At 37.4% G+C, this 23,283-nt stretch overlaps 3 protein-coding genes across 6 annotated transcripts; 1 reads left to right on the top strand and 2 right to left on the bottom strand.

Annotated features, from left to right (window-relative positions):
• Positions 1-82: 82 nt before the first annotated feature.
• LOC110749255 (auxin response factor 19) lies at positions 83-7,093 on the bottom strand. 2 transcript variants are annotated; one of them, XM_021949325.2, is made up of 14 exons: positions 6,219-7,093; positions 5,481-5,593; positions 5,289-5,384; positions 5,102-5,158; positions 4,855-5,010; positions 4,657-4,741; positions 4,299-4,389; positions 4,047-4,211; positions 3,751-3,946; positions 3,359-3,497; positions 1,178-3,174; positions 785-975; positions 515-691; positions 83-405 (listed from the first exon to the last, which is right to left on the bottom strand). In XM_021949325.2, the coding sequence occupies exons 1-14, from the start codon at positions 6,259-6,261 to the stop codon at positions 393-395; spliced, it is 3,519 nt and encodes a 1,172-aa protein (XP_021805017.1). In that variant the 5' UTR covers positions 6,262-7,093; the 3' UTR covers positions 83-392. The 2 variants fall into 2 exon arrangements, with proteins under 2 accessions (XP_021805017.1, XP_021805018.1); XM_021949326.2 differs by having other exon boundaries at positions 83-691.
• A 9,125-nt stretch (positions 7,094-16,218) lies between these two features.
• Positions 16,219-19,846, bottom strand: LOC110749226 (P-loop containing nucleoside triphosphate hydrolases superfamily protein). Its single transcript, XM_021949285.2, has 9 exons — positions 19,692-19,846; positions 19,406-19,588; positions 19,157-19,300; positions 18,969-19,077; positions 18,485-18,834; positions 18,292-18,365; positions 17,683-17,987; positions 17,039-17,279; positions 16,219-16,741 (listed from the first exon to the last, which is right to left on the bottom strand). Exons 1-9 carry the CDS (start codon positions 19,798-19,800, stop codon positions 16,493-16,495), a joined length of 1,764 nt encoding a protein of 587 aa, XP_021804977.1. The 5' UTR covers positions 19,801-19,846; the 3' UTR covers positions 16,219-16,492.
• A 63-nt stretch (positions 19,847-19,909) lies between these two features.
• Positions 19,910-22,127, top strand: LOC110749227 (uncharacterized). Of its 3 annotated transcripts, none has more exons than XM_088244402.1 (8): positions 19,910-20,058; positions 20,159-20,497; positions 20,694-20,787; positions 20,888-21,006; positions 21,092-21,175; positions 21,397-21,474; positions 21,563-21,617; positions 21,727-22,127. In XM_088244402.1, exons 2-7 carry the CDS (start codon positions 20,207-20,209, stop codon positions 21,614-21,616), a joined length of 720 nt encoding a protein of 239 aa, XP_088100528.1. In that variant the 5' UTR covers positions 19,910-20,058; positions 20,159-20,206; the 3' UTR covers position 21,617; positions 21,727-22,127. The 3 variants fall into 3 exon arrangements, with proteins under 3 accessions (XP_088100528.1, XP_021804980.1, XP_021804978.1); XM_021949288.2 differs by having other exon boundaries at positions 21,391-21,474; positions 21,755-22,127; XM_021949286.2 differs by having other exon boundaries at positions 21,391-21,474.
• The last annotated feature ends 1,156 nt before the right edge of the window (positions 22,128-23,283 follow it).

The following is a 23,283-nucleotide window of genomic DNA, read 5'->3' as shown; positions in this document are numbered from 1 at the left end:
TGAATCATTATGTGAATCAAGTGCACAGGGATATTGGTGCTGGAAAATCACAGGGATATTGGTGCTCATACAATCCAATGAATCATTATGTGAATCAAGTGCCATTTATACGCTAGTAATCAATAGCTGCAATGGTTAGAAATGGCACAAAACTTGGCGCCATAAGTCATAACTATAGTCGCATATTCCGTCCCTTGATTGTTCTCTACCGAAGCCTTTACAAACAAGTCAGAAATAGAATGTCAAATTGGTCTCAAAAGACGAAAAGGTCATATTGTACATAATTCAACCCCGCCGCATTGCACCAAAAATATGTGATTGAGCTCAATTCGCCAAACTGGTGGAACCCGTCTCCGTTGAGGAACAATTACATCCCTCCATGAACTGAGACTTCATTTTTGATTGCTGTGATCTCACAAGAAGGATTTTGTTCACATCAATTACAGCTTAGAGTTCCCAACCAGATGGGAATTCATCTATCAAAGACTTGATCATTTGATTGTTGGAACTTTACCGATTAAATGAAGCTGCAGAGTTGTCATCATACGGCGCTCTCCATGCATTTCCACTGTCACTTCCACTACAGGCTTGATTGGGGACGGGAACATTGCCCAGGTCTCCATCCAAGCTCATCTGCTGTACTTCAACGGATGACAGTATCTTTATACTCTGGACACAGCCTACAAACTCCCTGAAAGCAATTTAAGAATGAAAGCATGAGGAAAAACCAATTAGAAGGGAAAAATAGAAGACTAATTTAGTTTTACAAGGTTCTTTGACTTACTCCCATGGATCATCACCGACAAGAAGTATGTCATTTTCATGATCCACATAAACTAGTTTCCAGTCAGTCCTATGTGGATCTTCTAGTTGCCCTTCAATCCCAAACATGCGGGCTAGATCGTGCCTGAGCTCATCGTAACCTTTATAACGGGTGACATCAATGCATCTTCCCACAGATCCACGCTTTTGAACCTTTAAAATGTTTGAATTGGTATTAGGCAAAGGTATTTTCATGAAGATAATAGAACATTACAACATCTTGACCTTTAACCACAGAGTTATTATGGCGAAAACAAAACTAGTTGCAGACAAGTGGGTTCACAAATTCCATGACAAAATATGTACCTCACTTCAAAAGCAGTAAAGCAAAGATAAATCAGTACGAGTGACCAACCTTTGTATATGTTCTCATGCGTTGAGCCTGGTTTGCCCACAATCCATTGCTTAAAACTCCAGGTTCATTTATGGCAACATCACTTGAGCACCCAGGCTTGAAAGGTAAGTTTGCTGCCCCAAATGACTGAGAGCTGATTGCAGCAGTAGATAACTCTGTCTCAATATCTCTTGGTGTTCCACCATAATTAGACAGTAAGTTCTGGAGGTCTTTTTGAGAGTCATATCCCCTTGACAACAGAGTGTCAGGTGCCAATCCCTCAATATTAGTTGAGAAAGGAAGACTGTTCCGAGGATGTGATTGAACATCACTATCCAAACAAAATGTGGGGAGTGCGTAGTTCTGCTGGATTGTGCTAGCATCCAGACAATACGATGTTCCAGATGATGAAGCTTCCAACTGATCAGTAATTGTACCTTTATATTTTATCTGGTCTGGTCCCTTTGAGCTGGGAAACTCATGTTTAATTCGAATATCAGACTTGCTTTGAAGCTCCTGAACCAAATTACTAGCAGGTTCTGCCACTGAATCCCCCAACAACATGGCTGTTCCTTGCTGATTCCTGTTCAAGAAGTTTGATGGGGACATCTGGCAGTTATTAGTAGAAGGGGAGGTTGAACATGATGGACCGTCTCCTTCTGTAAGACCAGAATGGCTTCTGATTGCTGTAAGTGGCTTGTGCTGGCTCTGGGGTTGGACTGAAGATATATGTTGTGACTGCATCAGTGATGGAGCTGAGAAGTTGTTGTTGAGAAGTTTGTCTGCTGAGAAGCTGTTTCCGCTTAGCTGTTGTTGATGATGCTGAGACAGAGGCAACTGTTGTAACTGCTGGTTTTGTTGATGGGCTAGCTGCTGCTGTAACAGTTGGGGTTGCAAAAGTGGGCTTGATGGGGAGAGTAACTGTTGCTGCTGCTGCTGTTGCTGTAATTTCTGTAGCAACTGTAACTGGAGTTGTTGCTCTGAGATACCCTGTTGTGACGATTGCTGCACTTGTGGTTGCTGCTGTGCTTTCTGCGATATGCTCTGGTGCAACAATTGCAGTGGGGACTGTTGCAACTGTGCTGACTGCTGCTGCCTTTGTAAGAGGCTTGGTTGTGGTTCCAGTTGCTGCTGCTGGAGCTGTGAGTCTTGTGATCCTGTTGTGAACTGAAATGAATTCTTACTAGAAGAGTGGACAGTTTGCTGGGATTGGGTATTCCCTGTTTGCAATTGCTGCTGTTGAAGCTGGGAGAACATAACTGGTTGGTGTGAATTTTGGCCTGGGATCTGATTAGGAGCAACAACACCATTATTTACAACAGTTGGTTGTAATTGTTGTTGTTGCTGCTGTTGCCGTTGTGGTTGTTGTTGTGGTTGATGTTGTGGCTGCTGTTGATGTAGCTGCTGATGCTGCTGCAGCTGTTGAGACTCTTGCTGTTGTTGCTGCTCCCGCTGCTGCTGCTGCTGCTGCTGATGGGAGTAATTCTGGAGCTGTTGGCTCGTAGGAGTATGCAATAATTGTTGCAGCTGCTGCTGTTGGGCGTGATTTTGCTGCTGTTGGTTCATAGGAGAGTGCAATAATTGCTGCAGCTGCTGCTGCTGTTGGGGATGACTTTGCTGCTGTTGGTTCATAGGACTATGCAATAATTGCTGGAGCTGCTGTTGCTGCTGCTGCTGCTGTTGGGGCCATGTCACAGTTGGCTGTTGCACTTGACTTACTTGGTTTTGTGGAGCTGATTTATTTAACTGGACACCTGGCGCAGACAGAACTGGAGCTTGAAAACTCAATAACTTGGATGGATCATCAGTACTAAGGTTATTTTGCAGGCCAGTTGGAGGGACCATGGATGGGAAATATCCAGACTGAGCAGCTGGAAACTGATTATTTTGTTGCATGTTCATCCACTGCACCAAACTTAAACCAGGGAAAATTGAGTTTGGAGCACTCTTCATGCCAAAGTCATCTCCAAGCCAAGGCATGGCTCTCTTGAAAGCATTCTCTATGTCGGATTCATCATCTGCAAAAGCACTCCAAGGGATGAGAAAAAGATTTTCTGACACGAAAGGATTCATGTGGGCATACAACAAAATGTTCATCATGTGATTCCATTGGAATTTTTACAAGCTAAACTTTAAACATCCTTCCAAGTTACTAGACTTTGAAGACTTTAAGAATCTAGCCAACTAGCAAATATGGTTTACCTGGCATCCCTGGTTGTTTGGGAAACTTAGGTCTGAAAAATGGAGGAGGGCATATGTAGAAAGGAGTTACAACAGGCTCAATTTCCCAAATTGAAACTCGGCTAGGCCGTTCACCAGCTGTTGATTCATCCCATCCAACCTATAAAAAGTAAAAAATTTTCATTAGCTAATAAGCTTAACTACACGTCAATAATGCCTAGAGAATTTTGACTCAGATGTGTATTATGTAGTGAGCTCTAGAAGAATGAATCAAGGACATGCAACGCTAAAATAAATGCCCATTATGCTACTTAAAATTCAATAGTAACTCTAATGATGTACACTATAAATATACAAAACATTATGTAACATAGACTAATTCCTAAAATACCATATCAATGGCTAAACAATACCTGAAGATTGCGCCACTGCGAATTTTTCCATCGAACAGTATCCATATCGCTAATGCCAGTGATTGTGCCCATGTATCGGCGTACTCCTGACTCTTCAGTCTCAAACATCATTCTGAATCGCATGCCAAGTGAAACTTGGGTATACATCGCTTTGTTGTACTTGGCTAGAGGTACCACAAACTCAGAAGGGCTTGCCCTATTAAGATCAAATAAATTGTCAGAACCTATCGAATAATAATTACAGATGGCGTTTATTACATACCAATAATGACAATCTAAACATCCTATAGCATTACCTTGGGTTGAAAAATATGGTAAATGGACTGTTATTTGCAGCAGCATGAGCTGCAGCAGCAAGAATTCCGATATGCATGCTATCACTGGACATGACTGATGAAGAGAGAGCCGGCTGTTGTCTATTAGCACGCCTTATACCCAAGAGAAGCTGAGATTTTTCATCCCTGCATACAACCAGATTGTTGTAGCTCAATAACCAAAGGAGCTATATCTAGCTGAAATAATCATCTAATTCACCATAAATTTCATACCTTATAAAAAGAACAGAATCACCAGCGAAGAGTCTTTTTGTGCTAACAAAAACACTCCAACCAGTAGTCAGCAGGTGCCTTTTTGGTTGGCCTGAAATGAATGTGCTACATAGTTAGGGTGAAATTTAAGATATTTACATCTCAGTATCTAATAAGAAAAGCACATAACAGAAACAAGTCTATGCTACAGAAATTCAAGGGGCAGGAAATGGTAGTAAATACAAGGAAAAGTTAACAGGGCCAGCAGAAAGGGCTTCTCTAAAATGATACAGTCAAGCAACATATGGCTAACAATTGAACATATATCATTGAAAAAAAAATTGAGAACTGAAGGAGAATGTTTTAAAGAGGGAACTACCTCGATAGATATGTCTGAATGTCCATGCACTGTCATGCAAATCTTTTGCCATAAGCTCCTGGGCAGGTGGTTGCATTGAAAAATCCTATCCAATATAATTTCTTTTAGTTACCACAAGGAAAGGTGTACATTGAATGTACTACACAGAATTCTTCATTATTTTCAAACTAAAATAGAAAGTTTCCAAGTTGTACATACTAGAGGTGGGAAGATCTTCTCAGCTGCTCGACGAGGTACGGAAAATCCACCATGAGTGCTCGTGTCACTAGCTGTAAGAGTTTTGCAGAAAAACTCAGAAGGTTGCCTACTTTGCTTGAGGCCCATGTCAGATGCCAGTATTGCTTCCTTCTCATACTGCAGAACAGACATACAAGTGCATATGATTATACGTACAAAGTAGAGTTGTAAAGTATTGCTTAATTCTCAAAAATAATGGCTGACCTACTTTGTTTACTGGTTGGAGAGTCATCTGTGCGTAGACCTCATCTGTTTCAGTATCAGCCTGAATAAGAAAAACAAATCAAGAATCAGATACGCAATCCATTTACAATCAATGTTATACAAAAACTCACAACTTTATCTTCATAACAAAAATTTCATCATGTTAAAGTAGATACATGGAACTGCCATACATGCAATGTGACATTATGAAGCATGCATATAAGTTTTGACGGAAGGTTGGGGTAGTTGGGTATGAAATCAGTCTCCTTTTGCATTGATGCTGCAACCTGCGAGATTTAATAGTCAAAGAAATTCCATCAGAACCCAGAATCTAAAGAAGAAAATAAAATTTGCTTTTTTGTCATCTAGAGAGAGAGACGCACTTGCTCACTGTGGCCTTGAGGGAAGTACACCACAAGACTTCCAACTGGAGGCAAAGAAACCAATGGCCCAGCACAAGCATGCCATAACTCTGAATTAATTCTCTTCTGTTCTCCTGTTTCAGACCAAACAAAACTTCATCAGCGTTGAAGACAAGTCAGAAGTAATGACAGGATAATAAATGTGAAGTGCTCAACTTCTTAAAATTGGTTGGTTTCCTGTGAGACTACAGCATACAAATATCTAAAATTAACAAATACCTGTATGAGATTTCAAGAACACAAGATCTGTTGTGTTAAAAAAAAAAAAAGTTTATTTCACAAGTGATTTCAAATTGTTTTAAAAAGATTTTAAAAAAAATCTGTGAATGATATATGTATCAAATCCATAGAAATGTTTGCATGTTCCTTCCGGAAGTGATTAATTCACAAAATGAAGTTATATCGGTCGAAAATGCATGATATGCAAGCAAAGAATAACAATCTGAAATCCAAATGTTACATGGCAAGAAAAATTGTTTAAACTTTAAGAGAACAAGAAGACGTTTAATCAAGAGAATAAACTACAAACAGAAACAAACCCCTGACCATGAAAGTACTTCCACTTGCCATGGAAATCAAAATCCAAGAGAGCATTTTCAAAGCACCAAGCTGAGCTAAATCTTAAAAAGTAAATAGATTAAGGGGTAAAGAGGGGAAGAGAGAAGCTGTAATGGCACAAAAGAATAGTAGAATTTTCACCTTCCCCTGAAGTCGCCAAAAACCCATTTGAAGGAGCCTTCATGCTTGAGATTTGAATGATACGTCTAACAGAAATTCAAATTACTGCTCTGTCACTTTAAGATATGACCAAAGAGGGCTCTAGCTGCAGCCCATTACCCTGTAATTGCAGTACCACTTGTTCTAAAGCAAAGTGCTTGAAGAACCAACTTGAATGGTCAGTAAAAGCCTCTCCAATTCACATTGAACCCAGGTAATTAGGCCCTACCACAATCTCCAAAATGCAACAAGGCACTAACTTTGCCTCCAAAAACACAACTTGTTCTAACTTCAGCTAAATTGAAGAAACCCATCATTGCCCTTCAAATCCAGCTGCTTCCTCTCAGCTCAAATCCCAGCAACCATTCTCAGCAATGATATTACCAACCAAAAAACAGAAAGACACCCAGAAAGAACACAACTTTGCAGCTCAAACGTTCGAATCAGCAAAGCAGAAATTCCACATATTCCATTTCCATAGTGAACCCAAGTCTCCAAAGTTCACCAAAAAAACAACCCCACTTTGCAAATTGCAAGCTTCTCCTTCCCAACCACCCAACCGCCAAAGAAAATAAGAAAACTAGAAACTGGGTTATATGAAACAAATCCCAAAACGAAAAGAAAAAACAAAATGATCACAACAACGAGGACTTGTATTTTCTTTTCGTTTGAGTTATTGGGTTTAGCGTTCTTGTGAAGTTGGGTTTTTGTGAACAGATAATTGTTGACGGGATCGAAGTGAAAGAAACTAACTTGTCGCCGGGAAACCAGAGAGGCCAAAGCAAGCAAACAAAGCTCAGACAGCTTTTTCTACTTTATAAATCAACAGCCCGACATGAAATAGACTTGAGCAAAGCAAAGCAAAGCATTCACTCTCATTCTCTCTCAAACAGTTTCTCACACTTAGTTAAAAAAATAACAAAATAATTAACAATAAAAAACAGAGATTAAGTTAATTAAACACCATCATTAATTATTGATGTATGTATCATATTCATTAGCGTGTGTTATGCTCCCCGCAGACATTGATTAATAATATTCCTTCCCAGTCCCTCAGCAGTGCCCACCTCAAAATATCAAATTCCAACCAAATTCACCTCACATTCCTGTAAATTCGCATTTCACTGTCTTGTTTCTTTATATCAATAATGATTTGGCTAAGTTGTTCTGGGGTTAATTTCAGTTTAGTATCCTAAATTCTTACCTTTAAGGCATGTTTGCTCATGCACTCTCAATTTTAACAATTACATACCTTAAGCTTTTCAATTTTTTACAATTTGATTCTGTCACTAACTTCATCGTCAAAATTTCCGTTAATTGCTTTGTGTGACGAACCTGAGTCCCACTTATTCACTTATTTCAAAGTTAGTTGAAGGGTATTTTGTTAAAAAATAGTTTGGTATTAATGCATGTAATGTGTTCTTCATGGACTGGAAGACACCAAATTATGCTGAAATACTCTTCAACTAACATCGAAATAAGCGAATAGGTGAGACCCATATTTGCCATGCAAGTAATTAAGGAAAATATTGATGTTGAAGTTAACGTCGGAATTGGTTTGCAAAAAATTGAAAAGCTTAGGATATGTAATTGTTTAAATTGAGAGTGCAGGGGCAAACATGCCTTAAGGGTAAGAGTTTAGGGTACTAATTCGAAATTAACCCTTTTATTTATTAAATTTGTTCATCATATTATCTGATATATACATTAAGGAAGTCTTATGACTTAATACTGAATAAATAATTTGTTTTCGTAAATGATTTATTATGTGTGACAGTTATTACATGACATACCAATATTGTGATACCAATTCACATATATCATCAAAACTTCAATTTTAGAATATTAAAACATCAATCCACACGTGTTATGATGTTTGTGACATATAATATCACGTCCCTAACCAACACACACTTGACTTAATGATACTTTTCATATCAATTTTAGAAGAGTTTCTAACATTGAATCCCCTGTTAATCAAGTAATCCTTATTTTCTAAACAAAATTTGGTAAGTCTAAAATACATTTTTCTTAATCTATTACTTATTTTTCATTTTATGAAATTAATTATATAATTGTGAAATGTTTGTGTCCAGCTGGGGGAGTACGTGCGACGTTTGGTAACCTTTGGATGAGTGAAATGGGATTTTTAACTTTTTTGGGAAAGTTTTTGACGGTGGGAATGAGATTTGGTTGAACTGCGCATGATCTCATTTGGGAAAAAAAGAAGTTTCCTTTTTATATGGTTGCTGACGTGGCGACGCACTTGAGGTTTGACTAATAAAGGGGGTCGTTTATTTTATTATTTTTGTAGTGATCCAGCATCCAGCATCCAACTATTTCTGCCCTTTTATTTGGGCCTTTTCTATGGAGATTGGACCCACCAAAACCCTTACACCATCATCTACACATCATTTTGATGATTCTCTTCGTTTTGTTTTTTTTCCCCTTATCATGGACCCATGGTAAATAAGGGACTTGTAGTGGTTAAGAGTTGTTATTCTTATATTAAAATTTTTCATGTATACATTTACGACAGAAGACAAATTATAATCACTTTTGAGTCGTATTTAACCTAAATTCTTCTAAAATACTTTTTAATAGACAAGTTATCCACAAATTTGATTCTACGACCAGTAATTAACCAAATGCGGCTAGCCATAATTGAGAAAATGACTTCGGCCAAATCTTTAATCTCCTTTTCTCTCTCTCGAGTGATTCAATTAGATCAAAATGCTCAACATAATATAATGTTGCAAGATAGTAGTTCCGTTTGCATGATATCTCAAAAAAACGCGATAATTTACGACAACTTTTTGAGGGATGGATATGTTTTGTCTAGTACATACATTGTATTTGCAAATGGAATTAATATTTGACTCTACACTTTAGCTCGAACATATTAATTAATGCAAATAATGCTAATTGATTCCTCTATATCAAAATAATAATAACAAATAATGGTTGATTCCTAAACCTTTCAAGGGAAAAAAAAAAAAAAAGAAAGGAGAATTTTATATACAAGGTAGGGAAGGGCAGCAGCCGCAAAAGCAGGAGATGATCACATGTCACAAATTCGGTGGATTCCTCCTATACTTTCAATTAAAGTTTACCTCTCAAATAATATTAAATCATTTTTTAGCAATAAAAATTTAATATAAGTCAAATTTGGGAGACTATGTATACAGATTTTAAGCAGCAAATGACAAAATTGGCAATTAATCTGGACAATAAGAAGATCCTGGTTTTGAGGGAACTTACATAAAGCTGTGACAGCCCAACTATTCCTTTTGTTCATTCCATCTCTCCTTCAAGAATCAAAGACTGCCTCCTTTTCCCCTAACCCACTACCTCTTTTCTTCTATTAAATTCGTTATCTTGTTTTGAAAGAAGAACAAAATTCAAATAACAGATCATTTACAAGCGATAGTTTAAACAACTTTAATTTATGAAGAAGAGGGCTCATATGTCGTAATCAACTGGTATAACCCACGTGTATGCGACAGATGATCTACCAAGTCGGCCATTTTTATTTTTTTTATCATGTGTTAATTAATTCTGATGTTTTCATGTGCTTTAATCTATATATAAATAAGGACCACAATTACTCATGGACCACTTGAATATATATATAAACTTTGAGCAAGAAGTGCTGGTAGAATTGACATATGTTAGTATGTTACTCAAGTCTCAATCAGCTACTGTTAGGTTCTTATCTCAGTTGGTATGTTTGGTTTGGTTTCTGTGACAAAATTCTCTCTCCAAAAAAAGAGTCAATTTCATCAGAGCATAGTAAGAAAAAAGTTGGCAAAAACAAAAGGAACGAAGAAAAGAAAACTGGGGAATTATTTGTGTTTCACTTTCTCATGCAAAGAAACTCAATGAATATAATTAACAAGTCACAGAAAGAAGAAATGTTGAAAACACATGCTTTCTTTGATTCCTTGAAGATGCGTGTGTCCGATCAATTCAAGGATCAACGCTAACTTTTGAATTTTTTTTGTGGACAACAACTCGTTTGTATAAAGTATCAAACTTTTTCCAGTTTCTTTTTTCCAATATAGAAAAAGAAAGCCAGAATAAATTCCCACAATTAAAATTAGTTATTAATATAAACCAGATATAGAGACTAAACACAGATATAAACAAGCTAATCTAGCAAGCAACTCTAATTAATAATAAAGTGAGAAGGTTATTATACATGAAACGAAGACCATCCATTCTTATGGTTTAAAGCAGAGGAGGGCAGGCAGTTGACAGAGAAGACTGAAACCAAAGGAAGGAGGGAGGCGGGGCACGTGCAAGGCTGCAGCTTTTGTCGGGCCAACCACCTCCAACTCCGACCGGAATAATATTGCCTTAAATCTTTGCTTTTGTGGCTCTCCTCCATTTCCACCTTTTTTAACACTTTATACTATATACTAATACATCTCATATCACCTTCTGCCCCCGATTGTACGGACTAATACGGATCAAATATTTATTTCTTTTATTATTGAGGGTTGCTAAGCAGAAATAACTTTCATGTCACGTTGTGTATACATGCATGATGCATCGTTGTATTTGTATCTTTCTTAGTATGCCACGTAAAAGGAGGGATGTACGCAATATATGCATTTGGTGCAAAGTCTCTCTCATGTTACGCGAATCTTATTTTAATAATTAGTGATTGAATGGTACGGTGTACCTGTTTACAATATCTAGTACATTATCGATAGATTGTCATTATATTGAAGATATTATTTGCTTTATTTTTTGTGGCTCTTCTTCATTTCCACCTCTTTACACATCTCACCATTTTCTCCAATTGAATGGACATATAAGGACCTTATATTTCTTTTACGGAGAGCTGATAAGCATAAATAACTAATATATTATGTAGTCTATAAATATTTGTGTTTGTCTCTCTCATTACGTGATGTGTAGTATACACTTAAGAGAAGAGTACATCCACAAAGTTATATGCACCATATGACCTAAAACATGGAGTGATTCTTAGCTATAGATGCATTCGGATCTTCCATAAATAATTGGTGACTGATTAATAAGGTGCATCTATTTACACTATCTTATACATTATTGATAGTTTGTCGAGTCGACATGGATGAAATTATTTGGTTTTACTTGTCGAAATTATAAATAGCTAGCAGGAAATGTTTAGGTAGGAGACTGGCTACTGTCCATTAATTACTGTGGCCAACCTCAACAAAACCTCTTTAACAATTAATACGACCACATGTAGGGTTCTTCCACGAATGGTGACGATGTTAGATAGAAGATTTGGAATATGATGCACAGGGATTTTGATGGATCGTATGAGAACAGCAAGACAAAATGGAAATCTCATCGATTAAATTCACATCCCCATCCGCATATATGATATATCATCCATGAAAAAAGAAAAAGAAAAAGAATAAAAAGGAGACAAGACATAACTAACCCTTGGTCCTCCAATGATCTTTCGTAAACCTAACTGATAGCTTGCCGTACGTAGCTAAAGCTGATGCCATTATTCTTCATTAATTCGAGTTCTCAGATAAAGCAGTTCTTGCTTGTTGTTAGCATGAAGCACTAACAATAAGATGTACATCAACTCCACGCAGAAAGAGTGTCTGCCATTACTATAATATCACCACAAAAGCCACATCTTTTTTTCAATTTTCACGACATGCATGTGCTGTGTAATTTGGATTTAAAGTAAATGATTAGCTAGCTGACACCGGCTGGCGGATATCAATCTATAATTTCTGATACATCAAGAATCGATTACAAGTTAACCTAAATATTCAAAAACCGACAGATTTAATTATCGATTTAGTACCAAGTAGTGTAAATTAAAGATTTGGGATGCACAAGTTCAATTAATTAAGGCATATGGTAGAGGCAAATCCAAATGATTCCGTCTGTCTTAATTATATTCCGTTGCCCGTGGCGCTTGGCATGCGAAGAGAATGATTTATGAAACCATGTTAGTTTGCACATGGCTTTGCTAATCATGTAGTTTGATATTAGCGCAGCGCAGAAAGGTAAGGGACAACAAGGAGACGAAGGAAACTTAATTATACATCTTGGGGCCTAGCCCTGGGTGTCATTTTAATCATTGTTAATTAACTACTGTCTTTAATTGACTACGCTAATCATGAGATTATTCCCCACTAAACCAACCTCCGTAAGTTTAAGTTTAAAACAATGAAAATTAACTAATTTTGTGACTGATATGTTAGTATATGCTAAGACAAGGACGTGACATGCAAATCTCTTGATGGATCCTCTCACCGTTAAACATGAGTCATGGTCCATGCCCTGTGTCCCTCAGTTTTGCAATTCCAATTTTATTAGTAAAAATCTTACAAGTGTCCTTTAGGGTTTTGCATTCTTAATATTCTTGGTTGATTATTTTGGTGATGAAATAATTTGTACTTTATGACGATAGTTAAAGATAAACTCTGAATACGCATAATTACTCATAAATTATGTTCGAGCCAACCCTAATTTCACACATCATTGAGCCCTAGTCGGGAGTGGTTTGTTTTGTGATATACACTAGAAGCTCTCGATGGGTGAAAGATAATAAGGAGGAGAAAGACAATGTTGATAACTGAGCCACTATGGTGATGTTGATATCCGAGCCACTAAGGTCGCCATCCAGGTGATTCAACAATATCTCCAAAGGAGGGCCTGCAAATTATTTGTTTTATCCGCTGAGAAAAGATTAGCCACATTATTTCCTTTATGTAGACCAATTCAAGGAGGCATCTTGTACTGCACCATTCATAGGTGGGGTTCAATCAATCAACTCCCATTCCCTCCAACTTGTGGTTGAAGATAGGTTTTTGAAGCCAATTAGTGATATGTTTGTGTTGTCCGAGCAAATCCCTCCCCACACTCGTCATCTTCACTAAAACGGGTTTGTTCTTAGAGATAATAAATGATTTCTAGCAATCCATTTGATCCTAATAAGCAACTGAGTTGTTAATTAATTATATGTGTAACTCACTCTATGTTCGAGAAAGAAAGAAAAGACATGTATATGTGTACGAACAAAACAAGATATATATCCAACAAGCAAAAAGAACAAGATGACAAAGAAAAAAGAATCGAAATAAATAATAATAAGTAACTCACTCTATATTCTCTATTTCATTTATATATACATGTTCTCTCTTAACAATGGGGGTTGGATCTGATGAGAATATTTGGTAGCCATAACCCTACAAATATAAATATAGATAGAGTGAACATTGAGTAGGAAGCAATTGATGAACCCCCAAGAAGCAAGCAAGAAACGAGATTGACGGAACGAATGCTTGTTAGAGGAAACCTTCCCTTCAAAGTGTCCCAAGAAAAATATAAATGCAGAATTGAGTCTGTAAATATCATTGCCTCTAGATCTGTCTCCTACATTTGCATATCCAAATTCAAGTAATTTCCAATCAAACCCAGCTCCAAAAAGATTAAAGAAATGTCGGCTCTTGCATTTTTATTGCAAGGCCGACAACCCCATATAAAAATTAGTATGAATTATTATTGTCAGTCACGTGGGGACTGGTTTTCAAAATTACTGTGTGTTTTTCTGCATGAAAGCGAAGCTTTTTCCAGCCTTGTTTCTTTTTCTGGTAAAACTTGAATTATTGCCCTTCTTTTTCTGACGCAAAAAAATATATAGCAGGACATTATAAATTTGTCACTATTAGATAGATACGTATCAAATTTATTAGTGCGGACAAAGTTTCTGTTTTTAATTAAATTGTTGAAAGAGAAACATCTTCCAGCAAATATTTGAAGCTTTGACAGAGGCCTTTAAATTTCTGCATCAAAAGGAGAGGCTGGCAAATCATTTGCGTATAATTCTAACTTACACCAAACAACCCATAAACAACAAGTTTTGTGTTTCCAAAAGCATTCAATCTGCGATTTGGTGCAGAATGTACCACCTAAATGTAGATCAATTGAACCTTGCATTTCCTGCTGGATGCCATGTGAGTTGCCAAGCAAGAATTTAGTTGACATTAATTCCATGCCATACTGGGTATCACGTGAATTGTTGAACAAAAAACAGATAGAGTTAGGTGCACATCTTCTAGGGTTCATCCCATTTAATTTGATTTTTTTCTAGCTCGACCGATGAAACTATGATTTTTTTTTTGGTTCAAATCATGTAGTTGTACTTAAGAATATTGATGCCTTTTTATTCAATCCAATCACGATATTTGAATTCAGGACATCCTTAGACTTAATGTTGAATAGTAGCCGTTCACATACCAAAGATAAGGTCACCATTATAATGTCATACCGAACCTTGTGTCTATGCATGCCCTACACTTTGAATCATCAATGGCCATGATTAATTCTTGAAATGAAGATTTCCCACCAATGATTCTGTGCCCATATAATTTCTAACCGTTAAATGCTCCAACCATGCATACTGATTGTGCTTTTTAAAAAGTCTTTCAAATTACTCTAAGGTTACAATTATTATTATTATTATTTTTTGGGGTAGGCTGTGAAATGGGAATGTAGTTTTACGGAGACTGTAATTATTGGAGCTTTTTTCACAGTGGAGAGAGAATATTCCCAGTTGAAAAACAAAGAGTTTTGATTTATGATCCGACAATAAGGACGTGAAGTGGGCCAAACGATGCGTCGTGGGCCTGAGCTGAATTTAAGATGGGCCTACTTTGTCCCTTAATTAGGTAGGTTTGTGGGCCCAACGCAAAGCCGAAACCAAGCAATGCTAAATTCACCTGACGTGGGGGTATGGACACCTCATCATTGGCCTATGGTCCTGCGTTCGTCAACGCGTCTGATGCCTTGAGGGAAGAAATGAGATGATCGGGGTCCACCCAAATTCCGTAGCTCCATCAATCCATGTGGCTTTGATTTTGACCCTTTATCTAACATACGGTTGACTGTTTGCAAACGTCTTGCTCAACTCTGTTCAATTATTCACAAAATTGAACGTCCATTTTGGCTTGGCTTGGCAAAAGAGTTTAAGAGTGTGATAATTTCCTCTTCTTTTTTTCTTGGCCAATTGCCAATAGCAAATGTGTCTGGTCTATCAAACTCTAATCTTAAACTACCTCATCAAGTAGCTAAATCTTCTATTATAGGTTTTACTCTGTTGACACTAAAGTCCGATCTAATGTTCTAACGTACAGAAAAGAATGCAGACAAATTATATCATATAATCGTACTTTAGTACTATAAATAATATTTCCAAACTCTTTTCTTGTTTAAAGAAGTACATGGGAGGTATTTTCTCCTCAAAAGTGATTGACTTATCTACAATCACTCTCAAATGAGCCGTTATTTTATATAGATTGTGGATAATGTTGCGTCATTTTCCATCACATTGAAAATCATCTTACATAAGATCACAACAATTCTGCATTAAAATCTCCGGACTTACTGTAACTGACAGAACTGCACAATTCCTTCCAATGCCAACAAAACCATTGATGAAAGTTTTTTCTCCTCTGTGAGAGAGCATGTGACATGATGAGGACGGTGGATTTGGTCGACTAATATAATATATCATAAATACATACCCCTCCCATATTTTATCGATTTCCTTATTTTGTAGGAAAGGTAAGGTCATCATTGAACAAGTGGTACATTATGCATACTTTCCTAATTCGATAAAGCAATCACATTAATCTCAATGGTGCTCCCAGAGTGGTACAGAGAGAACAACACTGGTTGTGGCCCAAAATTGTAGACTGGCCTACGTTTTGACAAGGTGAGCTATGGTTACAAAGAGGTACTAACATACATTGAAGATGTCTCTTTGGCGGTATTCAAGTTAATCACACACTGCCATGCGTCTTCACATTCCCACATGGCAATGCTTGATTGATTTGGAATCCTCGTCACGATGGCATCCTGTTGCGTGAAAGTTTTCACGGATTGCTTATTGCTAACTCTAGGTTGAGAATTGAGATTCCGTAGTTATAAGTTACAACAAATGACTATTGACTGCAAGTGTGTCAAAACAAATTTAAATTAACAGCAAACTATCCCTTTAAATTTGCAAGCATCAGCAAAACTGCATTGCAAATGAACCATACTTTACAGAGTGAGGTCGACCAACATCACTTCACACTGAAACAAGGTGACAGCAAGTATTCTAAGGAAGCCCGCAATACATGCAAACTTTGTTACAGCATACAAATTTTCTCAACCAAAACAAGCTTTTACCCATCTGCATGATTGCATCTCCCACAACCATCTATATATGTTGGTATCAAGGTCTGCAATCATGTTTTCCTGGAAACCTTCCTCTTTCTTGATAATCCCTTTTGCTTTTCATCCCTCTTCCTCTTCTTTACTTGATTCTGGAATGATTTACCAACCAAGGAAGGTTGTTCTTTCAAGGCAAAGCTTTTTGCAACATGTCCTAAGTGAAGTTTCTTCACCATAAATATTCTTTTCAGCTCACCACGATGGGCAGTGTATGCACGAACCCAAGAGCAAAATGCGTTTTTGGCCAGTGTCTTCGTGTCTGGCTGAGAAAAGAAACAAAGGCAATGTGTTAATGTTAATCACAAAGAAAAAAACTCATAATTATTACAAATATTCAAACCTATAAATCTGGCTGGCATACCCAGCAAACATATTAAACCAAAGGATATTTCCTTATCTGGTTTGGATAAGTCATTTGCTAAGGTTTCACAATAATGCGAGATAGCTAAAGATTAAGAAAAAGTCCAAAACTGGATGGAGGGCTTTCTTCACAGTACAAACACAGCACGACAAAGCATACTTTAAGGCACACTGAAGAAGAATCAGGAGAAGAGAAGTACCTTCTCTGTAAATGCTTCAAGTGCCTTTTGCAAAGACATCACCCAAGGATGTGAGTCAATGGAAAGAAACTTCCTGACATGCTTATGACCAAATAGTGGAAAACTATCTAATACTTTGAGGAGGGGATACTCTTGTAGGGAAACACCATGTTTCTCCAACTCTTTCAAATAATCCATTTCAATTGGCTGTAAAAATAACAAGGAATCTCCTCTTTCGCCAAGCCGAGCGGTTCTTCCAACCCTACATCAAGTATGAAATAAATATCAAGAAAACATTAAACATGCACAATAGACTTAGCATAGTGAAATTCCTTGCTAAGAAACAAAACTTCAAAATAAATAACCTTGTAATTCTAGCCACTGAAAAAACAACATCACTCTGTTTTAAAACCAATTAGTTCTTAAGGCTTTTCAAATATTTGATTAATTTAAAATATTGGGATATCGTTATTTTCTTATGCATCTCATGAGGAAAGTTTGATGATGTATAATCATGTAATGCTGCGGATAAAAGTGTTACTTAGTTGAATGAGCATCCATGGACTGAAAACAATCAAAACTCTGGCTTATATTGTTGCACATGCAGGAGCGAAGAGGGGGGATAAAATGGGAAAAGAAAAATGAAGATGGATAAGTTTAAATACCTATGAACATATTCAGTAGCCTCGCCTGGAGAATCATATTGTATGATACATTTTACTTTCGGGAAATCCAAACCTCTAGCACAAACATCTGTGGACAATAGAAGAGCCGATTTTTCTTTTTTGAAGGTTTCAAACGCAGTTCTTCGATCCTCCTGCTTCATATTCCCATGTAACCGAAAGGTCTTACATCTAACAAACATCTGCTTAAGTTCTGCTTCTAGCCCTGAGTGAGGTCTGAATTGGAACTCACTTATCAAGGAGTAGTGAAAATCCACTGCATCACATGTTGAAAAGAATAGCACAATCTGTAAAATGAGCATGTGAGTGAGAACTGACAAGGTAATGCATAATAAAATGAAGTTAAAGACTGCATAGAAAGACCCAAACTGTGTTAAGAATATAAGACATCACTTTGAGGATTTCAGGATGTGGTAAATAGGATACATCATTGATGCTGAAGGACATTATCCCTTTATATGAACTCACTAGCACAATATCACAGAATTGAAAAGTATAATCTTGAATATGAAGATTCTAAAGACTGCCAAAGAAAGAAAAAGCTAGCTTCCATAACCATTAGAAAATGGAAGGTTGCGAAGTAGGCTTTACCTTTTCGGAAGTTTCTCGCTCAAAAAGATGTTTTAGAACGGAAAGAAGTACAGCTAGCCGTGCATTACATGGTACTGCAAAGAAATTTGATCAAAACAGTTAATCACCACATCTATTATGTAGTCTAATGAATCATACCCTGCCAGTCCCCCAACAATAAAAAGAAAAAGAAAAGAAAACTATTGGCACATACCTTTTACATATCTCTGGGTCAATTGAGCTGGAAGTTTATAATCTTCACTAAAAGAGCCTGTTGTCTTTACTGAAGGTTGTGGTTCATCATCTGTGTCAGATCCTAAATGCTCATGTAATGCAATTGACTGCGTCTTTTTCTCAGGCATGCCAATCATAACAGGTTTTTCTAAACTCATTTTCGCAAGATGATTGACTTTTTCATTTAAGGTCGCTGATAATAGCAAATTCTGCCTCTGAAACTCATATTTAGTTGAAACAACACTATCCTCAGTGGCAGAGCCATGTTGCATTGAACCCAAACGATCTAGTATTTCCTCTATTTCTTTTCCAAATCCCAATTCCAAAATTCTGTAAAAAAAACATATGGATATCTAATGAATGCACGTCCAAATTATACAATGACAATTGGATACAACAATAGCAATATACACATTCATGACAGAGTATATAATAAAAACTCGAATGGTGTATGTGTAGCATACCTATCTGCTTCATCAAAGATAATCCAACGCAAACTTGTGTGCAAGAACGATGATGTATTCTTCAGGTGATCCAAGAGTCTTCCAGGAGTTGCAACTAGAATAGATATGCCTGAAAAAAGCAGATGGGTAGTGAGCAGACCATACAAAAAAAATCTTTAACAAAAACCAGTAACTTAAAGTTTGGGCACCTTTGCGCAGCCTGGCCTTCTCCTTGTTCCTGTTTTCACCTCCCATTACATAACCAGGGACAATCCAATGAAACCTGTGCAGTAACTTGTGCAGGATTTCATGAACCTGCAAACACAGCTCGCGCGTTGGTACAAGAACCAACGCTAGCAATCAAAACAAGCATATGTCAATGTTAGTATGCGAGCTTACAAGCATGTTTGTATGTTTGTTCACAAAATATATCGATGCTATGTTTGTATGGCACCTACCGAAAGTGCCATCGGAGCGCTGAATTCGAGGTTGGTACAAGTGCAGGTGGTGGATAACCGGAGCCAAATACGCCACCGTTTTGCCTGTGCCCGTAGCCGCATTCACAAGCACATGGCGGCCGGAGAGAATTACAGGGATGGCTTGAGCTTGCACCAGAGTTGGAGCTTTGAACCCCAGCCTCTCTGTTTCGTTCAAACAACAAAAAGGTATTTTCTTTATTATTTTGGAAGAGAATTAAATTATAGTTTTGGCATAAAAATAAAAATAAAAATAAATTTGTATTACCTTCGAGCTGCTCGCATAAGTTTGAGTGAAGGCCGAGGCTGGAGAAAGAGCAAGACGAGAAGATTTCACCTTCCTCTGTTTCTGTGTTTTTTCTCTTGGCGGCCACCATTTGAGCTGCTGCTTCTTTCTTGCTCCAAGTTCCTACTTCGAATTCACTTCTTATTCCAGCACCAACCCGACCCGAAACTATTGGGCCTGGACCCTAAATATTACAAATTTGGACCCTGGCCCAGCCCACAATGAAACTGCAGTGCCTGACCCGCCTGAGCTGAAAACTGAAAAAAGCTGAAGAGGTGCTTCTGAACCTCGTCGTCTCTCTTGCATCTTCAACCTGTGAGAAGTCTCCAACAAACACATTAATCAACCGGTAAGCTTCAACTGTTTCCATGTGAACGTGATCGAATTATTTACACTTCGTGTAGTTCAATTTCAGGAAAATTTTACCTTTATTTCGTGGTTGGCTGTAGCTCGGGCTTTAGGGTTTTTGCGCGCATCTGGATCTGTGAGCGATTCAGATGGGTTCGGACGACGTCGTAGGGATTGATAGCTTGGAGAAAGGGTTACTATCCGAAACTGCAAATGAAGCTGAAGATGAAATAGTTCTGTATGCAGCTTCGTTTCAGGAGATGGAGGAGAATTATGTGAAGTACCAAACAGCACAATGGCTTCTTTACTCTTTGCTTTTAATATTGGCATGGGGAATTGGGTTCTTCATGCTGCTTTATTTACCAGTCCGAAGATACATTTTGCGCAAGGATATTCGGTCCAGAAAGCTCTATCTCACTCCCAATGCCATTGTTTACAAGGTAAATTCAAATTTGAAGTTTGAATCTTTTTTCTTCTTGTTGATAATTTGAGCTCTTGAATGTGCTTTGTTCTTGTTTAATATGATTGTTTGTCAATTGATCAATCTTTGAATGCTGCTGGACTATGGTTGGTTTTGCTATATGAAATTATGGACAGATGGTTACCTTTGGATGATGCTTTGTTTCTTTAGCTCAGGTTACAAAGCCAGTTCCATTTCCAATTTTTGGGGTGCTTAAGAAAGAAAAGCATGTTTTGTTGCCTTCAGTGGCTGATGTTGTAATTGAGCAAGGTAAAGAGCATTATCAGTTGCTACATGAATGTTATTTTCCAATACCTTAGTCTTGCTGGTAATGTCTTAGAACCGCCTATAATGCTATTGTTATACTCAGGATATCTGCAGTCTCTCTATGGTGTCTACTCACTTAGAATAGAGCATGTTGGTGTCAGAAGGCCGCCAAGCGATGATGTTCAAATCCATGGTATTGCAAATCCCAGTGCTTTCAGGAAGGTACTTACTCACTGTAGTTGTGTTAAAGTTATCCCCAAGTTTAGTAAGTATGAGTTACTTTATCAACCTTGATGTCCCATTTCAGGCTGTCCTCATGCGCCTGTCAAGCATGACGAATGAGGTTTTCTCTAGACAAGTTTCCACGCTCGAAGACATTCCCAATTTGAGGGTAAGGTCATATGCCAGATGCTTCCGGTCCTTATCAAAGGAAGTTGAACTTATTTTGGTTATATTTGACAAGCTTGATCTGGGCGTATTGATTAAACCTTGATAACCTGTTAGGCCATTAACAATGCTAGGAAAAGCCCTTCCTTATCTCATTCAGCGAGGCAATTGTCTTTCACAAGTTCAATATTTATTAGTTCTCTTTCTTTCTATTGTCAGCTTCAGATGTCCCCGTCAAAGCCCCTCAGGTATGGGGATCTAACACTACTGCAGAAACTTGATGAAGTTGGAAGTTCTGTAAAGGTAGAACGCCAAACTTCTACTTTTGTTTTAAAGGTAGGGTATGCTCTTCTTTCTCGCAGACTTTACTTACATCTGGTATATTTTACAGAGAGTTCAAACATTACTTGAGGAGCACCCTCCAACATCAGAAACTATAGAATGAAGTAAGTTGATTAAAGTCAGCAATGAATTTTAATTCTTCTGGCCCTTCACATATTCGTAGTTGGACATTTTTCTTCTCAACACAAGCTGATTGTTTGATAATATACTCAGATGTGCCGTTGCCTATGTTTGGATCTAGCATGTGATGCAGGATATGCAGGACGTCTGTAATTTGACATCAGGCCTGGTACAACATGCATGCACCCCGATAACATTTTATCATCACCTATCTCAGCTGACAATCCAGCAGTGCATTTTACAACCCCACAAACATTAGATATGCTTCCAACGTGTCTGTTGGTGATTTTGGTGTACTTTGTATCTTATCATTTGCAAATATAGAAATTGTCCATTGTAAAAAAAAAAATTATGATTCTCCCCATTGAGGTTTGTTGTGTGCTGTTCTTTTCACGAAAAGATTTGTTTTTTGTTTTCTTTTCTATTTCTCTCCTGTAATAATCTGGAAATTCCATTCCATATATTTTCAAGTTCAACAGATTAAAATTGTTTCATTTTTTCCTATATTTTCAACTTTTGCCCTCTTTTGGGCCTAAGCTGATTGTGTGAACATCTCTGTTTCTGGCCTTTATCTATGTGCTGCAAATATAAACTGGCCTTTTCTCGGGTTATCCGTGATACTCCTTCGTCAAACTTTTTAATATTTTCCACACTTTTTTTCGCCAAATTGTACGTTCAGTAATTATCTCTGAAGGGCCATCCATGACAAGGTTGTATTTGTTGTGAGCCACATGAAAGAAGCAACGGTAGAACAATTCATTCAGACAACAAAAATGATTATATATTTTTCGTACGATCTTGTCGTGGTGAACCTAAGTTTTCTTGTAAGAAATCTTAAAGCTTTAGGGATGGTTGAGATGAAGTTGGGGAAAAGGAAGAAGTGGTTGTGAGTCGCTCTCTAATAAAATTTTCTATTATGTCTTGGGCGTAGGGTTTGCCAACTAAACTTGTCTTTATTGAAATATGCATGAAAAAAGGAAAACAGAGGAATTTGGTTGGGAAGATGTCGAGTTTGGCTTACCTATGTTGACTTCTCATTCAATTCTCCTTGTGTTTAGTAGAGTTTCCTCTACCTCTTATTATGAGGTCTTTCCGTACCTTCATTTGGGTTTTTTCTTTCTTTCTTTCTTTTAAGTAATACAGTAGTAGTTATGTGGATTATGCTAGTTGGTAAGGCATGTAGGCTTGCTTATTGCATTCGAGTTTGATCATCCTCTTTATACGCTAAAGAGAATATCGATATTGTAAAAGAAGAAAAAAGGGTAATAATTATACATAAAATGTTAATTATCGAAGGAAATATCTAAATAGTGCCCTTCAAGACAATAACAAGAGCATGATGCTTGGGTGTTCATGACTAGATAGATGGACCTTTGATAGAACATGCTCTACGAATTAAATTAGAGGTCAACAAAAACAAAGATATGGATTTGCCTATGGGAGTTTGGATGATTAGTCACTATCTACCGCCCAAGTATTCAGGCCCCTACAAAGCATTTTTAACATTAATAACCAATTGGAATTTGGAAATTGAGCTAAAAGAAGATAGAAATAGCATGGAAACTTGAATTGAAAACTCATTAGGGTCAAGCAAATTTCGTGCTTTTGGGAAAAGACAATTGCAATAGAACACGGATTTCGTCACGTGAA

The sequence above is a fragment of the Prunus avium genome, chromosome 7 (assembly GCF_965620075.1).
Source record: "Prunus avium chromosome 7, drPruAviu1.hap1.1, whole genome shotgun sequence".
NCBI classification, from domain to species: Eukaryota; Viridiplantae; Streptophyta; class Magnoliopsida; order Rosales; family Rosaceae; genus Prunus; species Prunus avium.
This window is presented reverse-complemented; position numbering and strand designations above follow the sequence as displayed.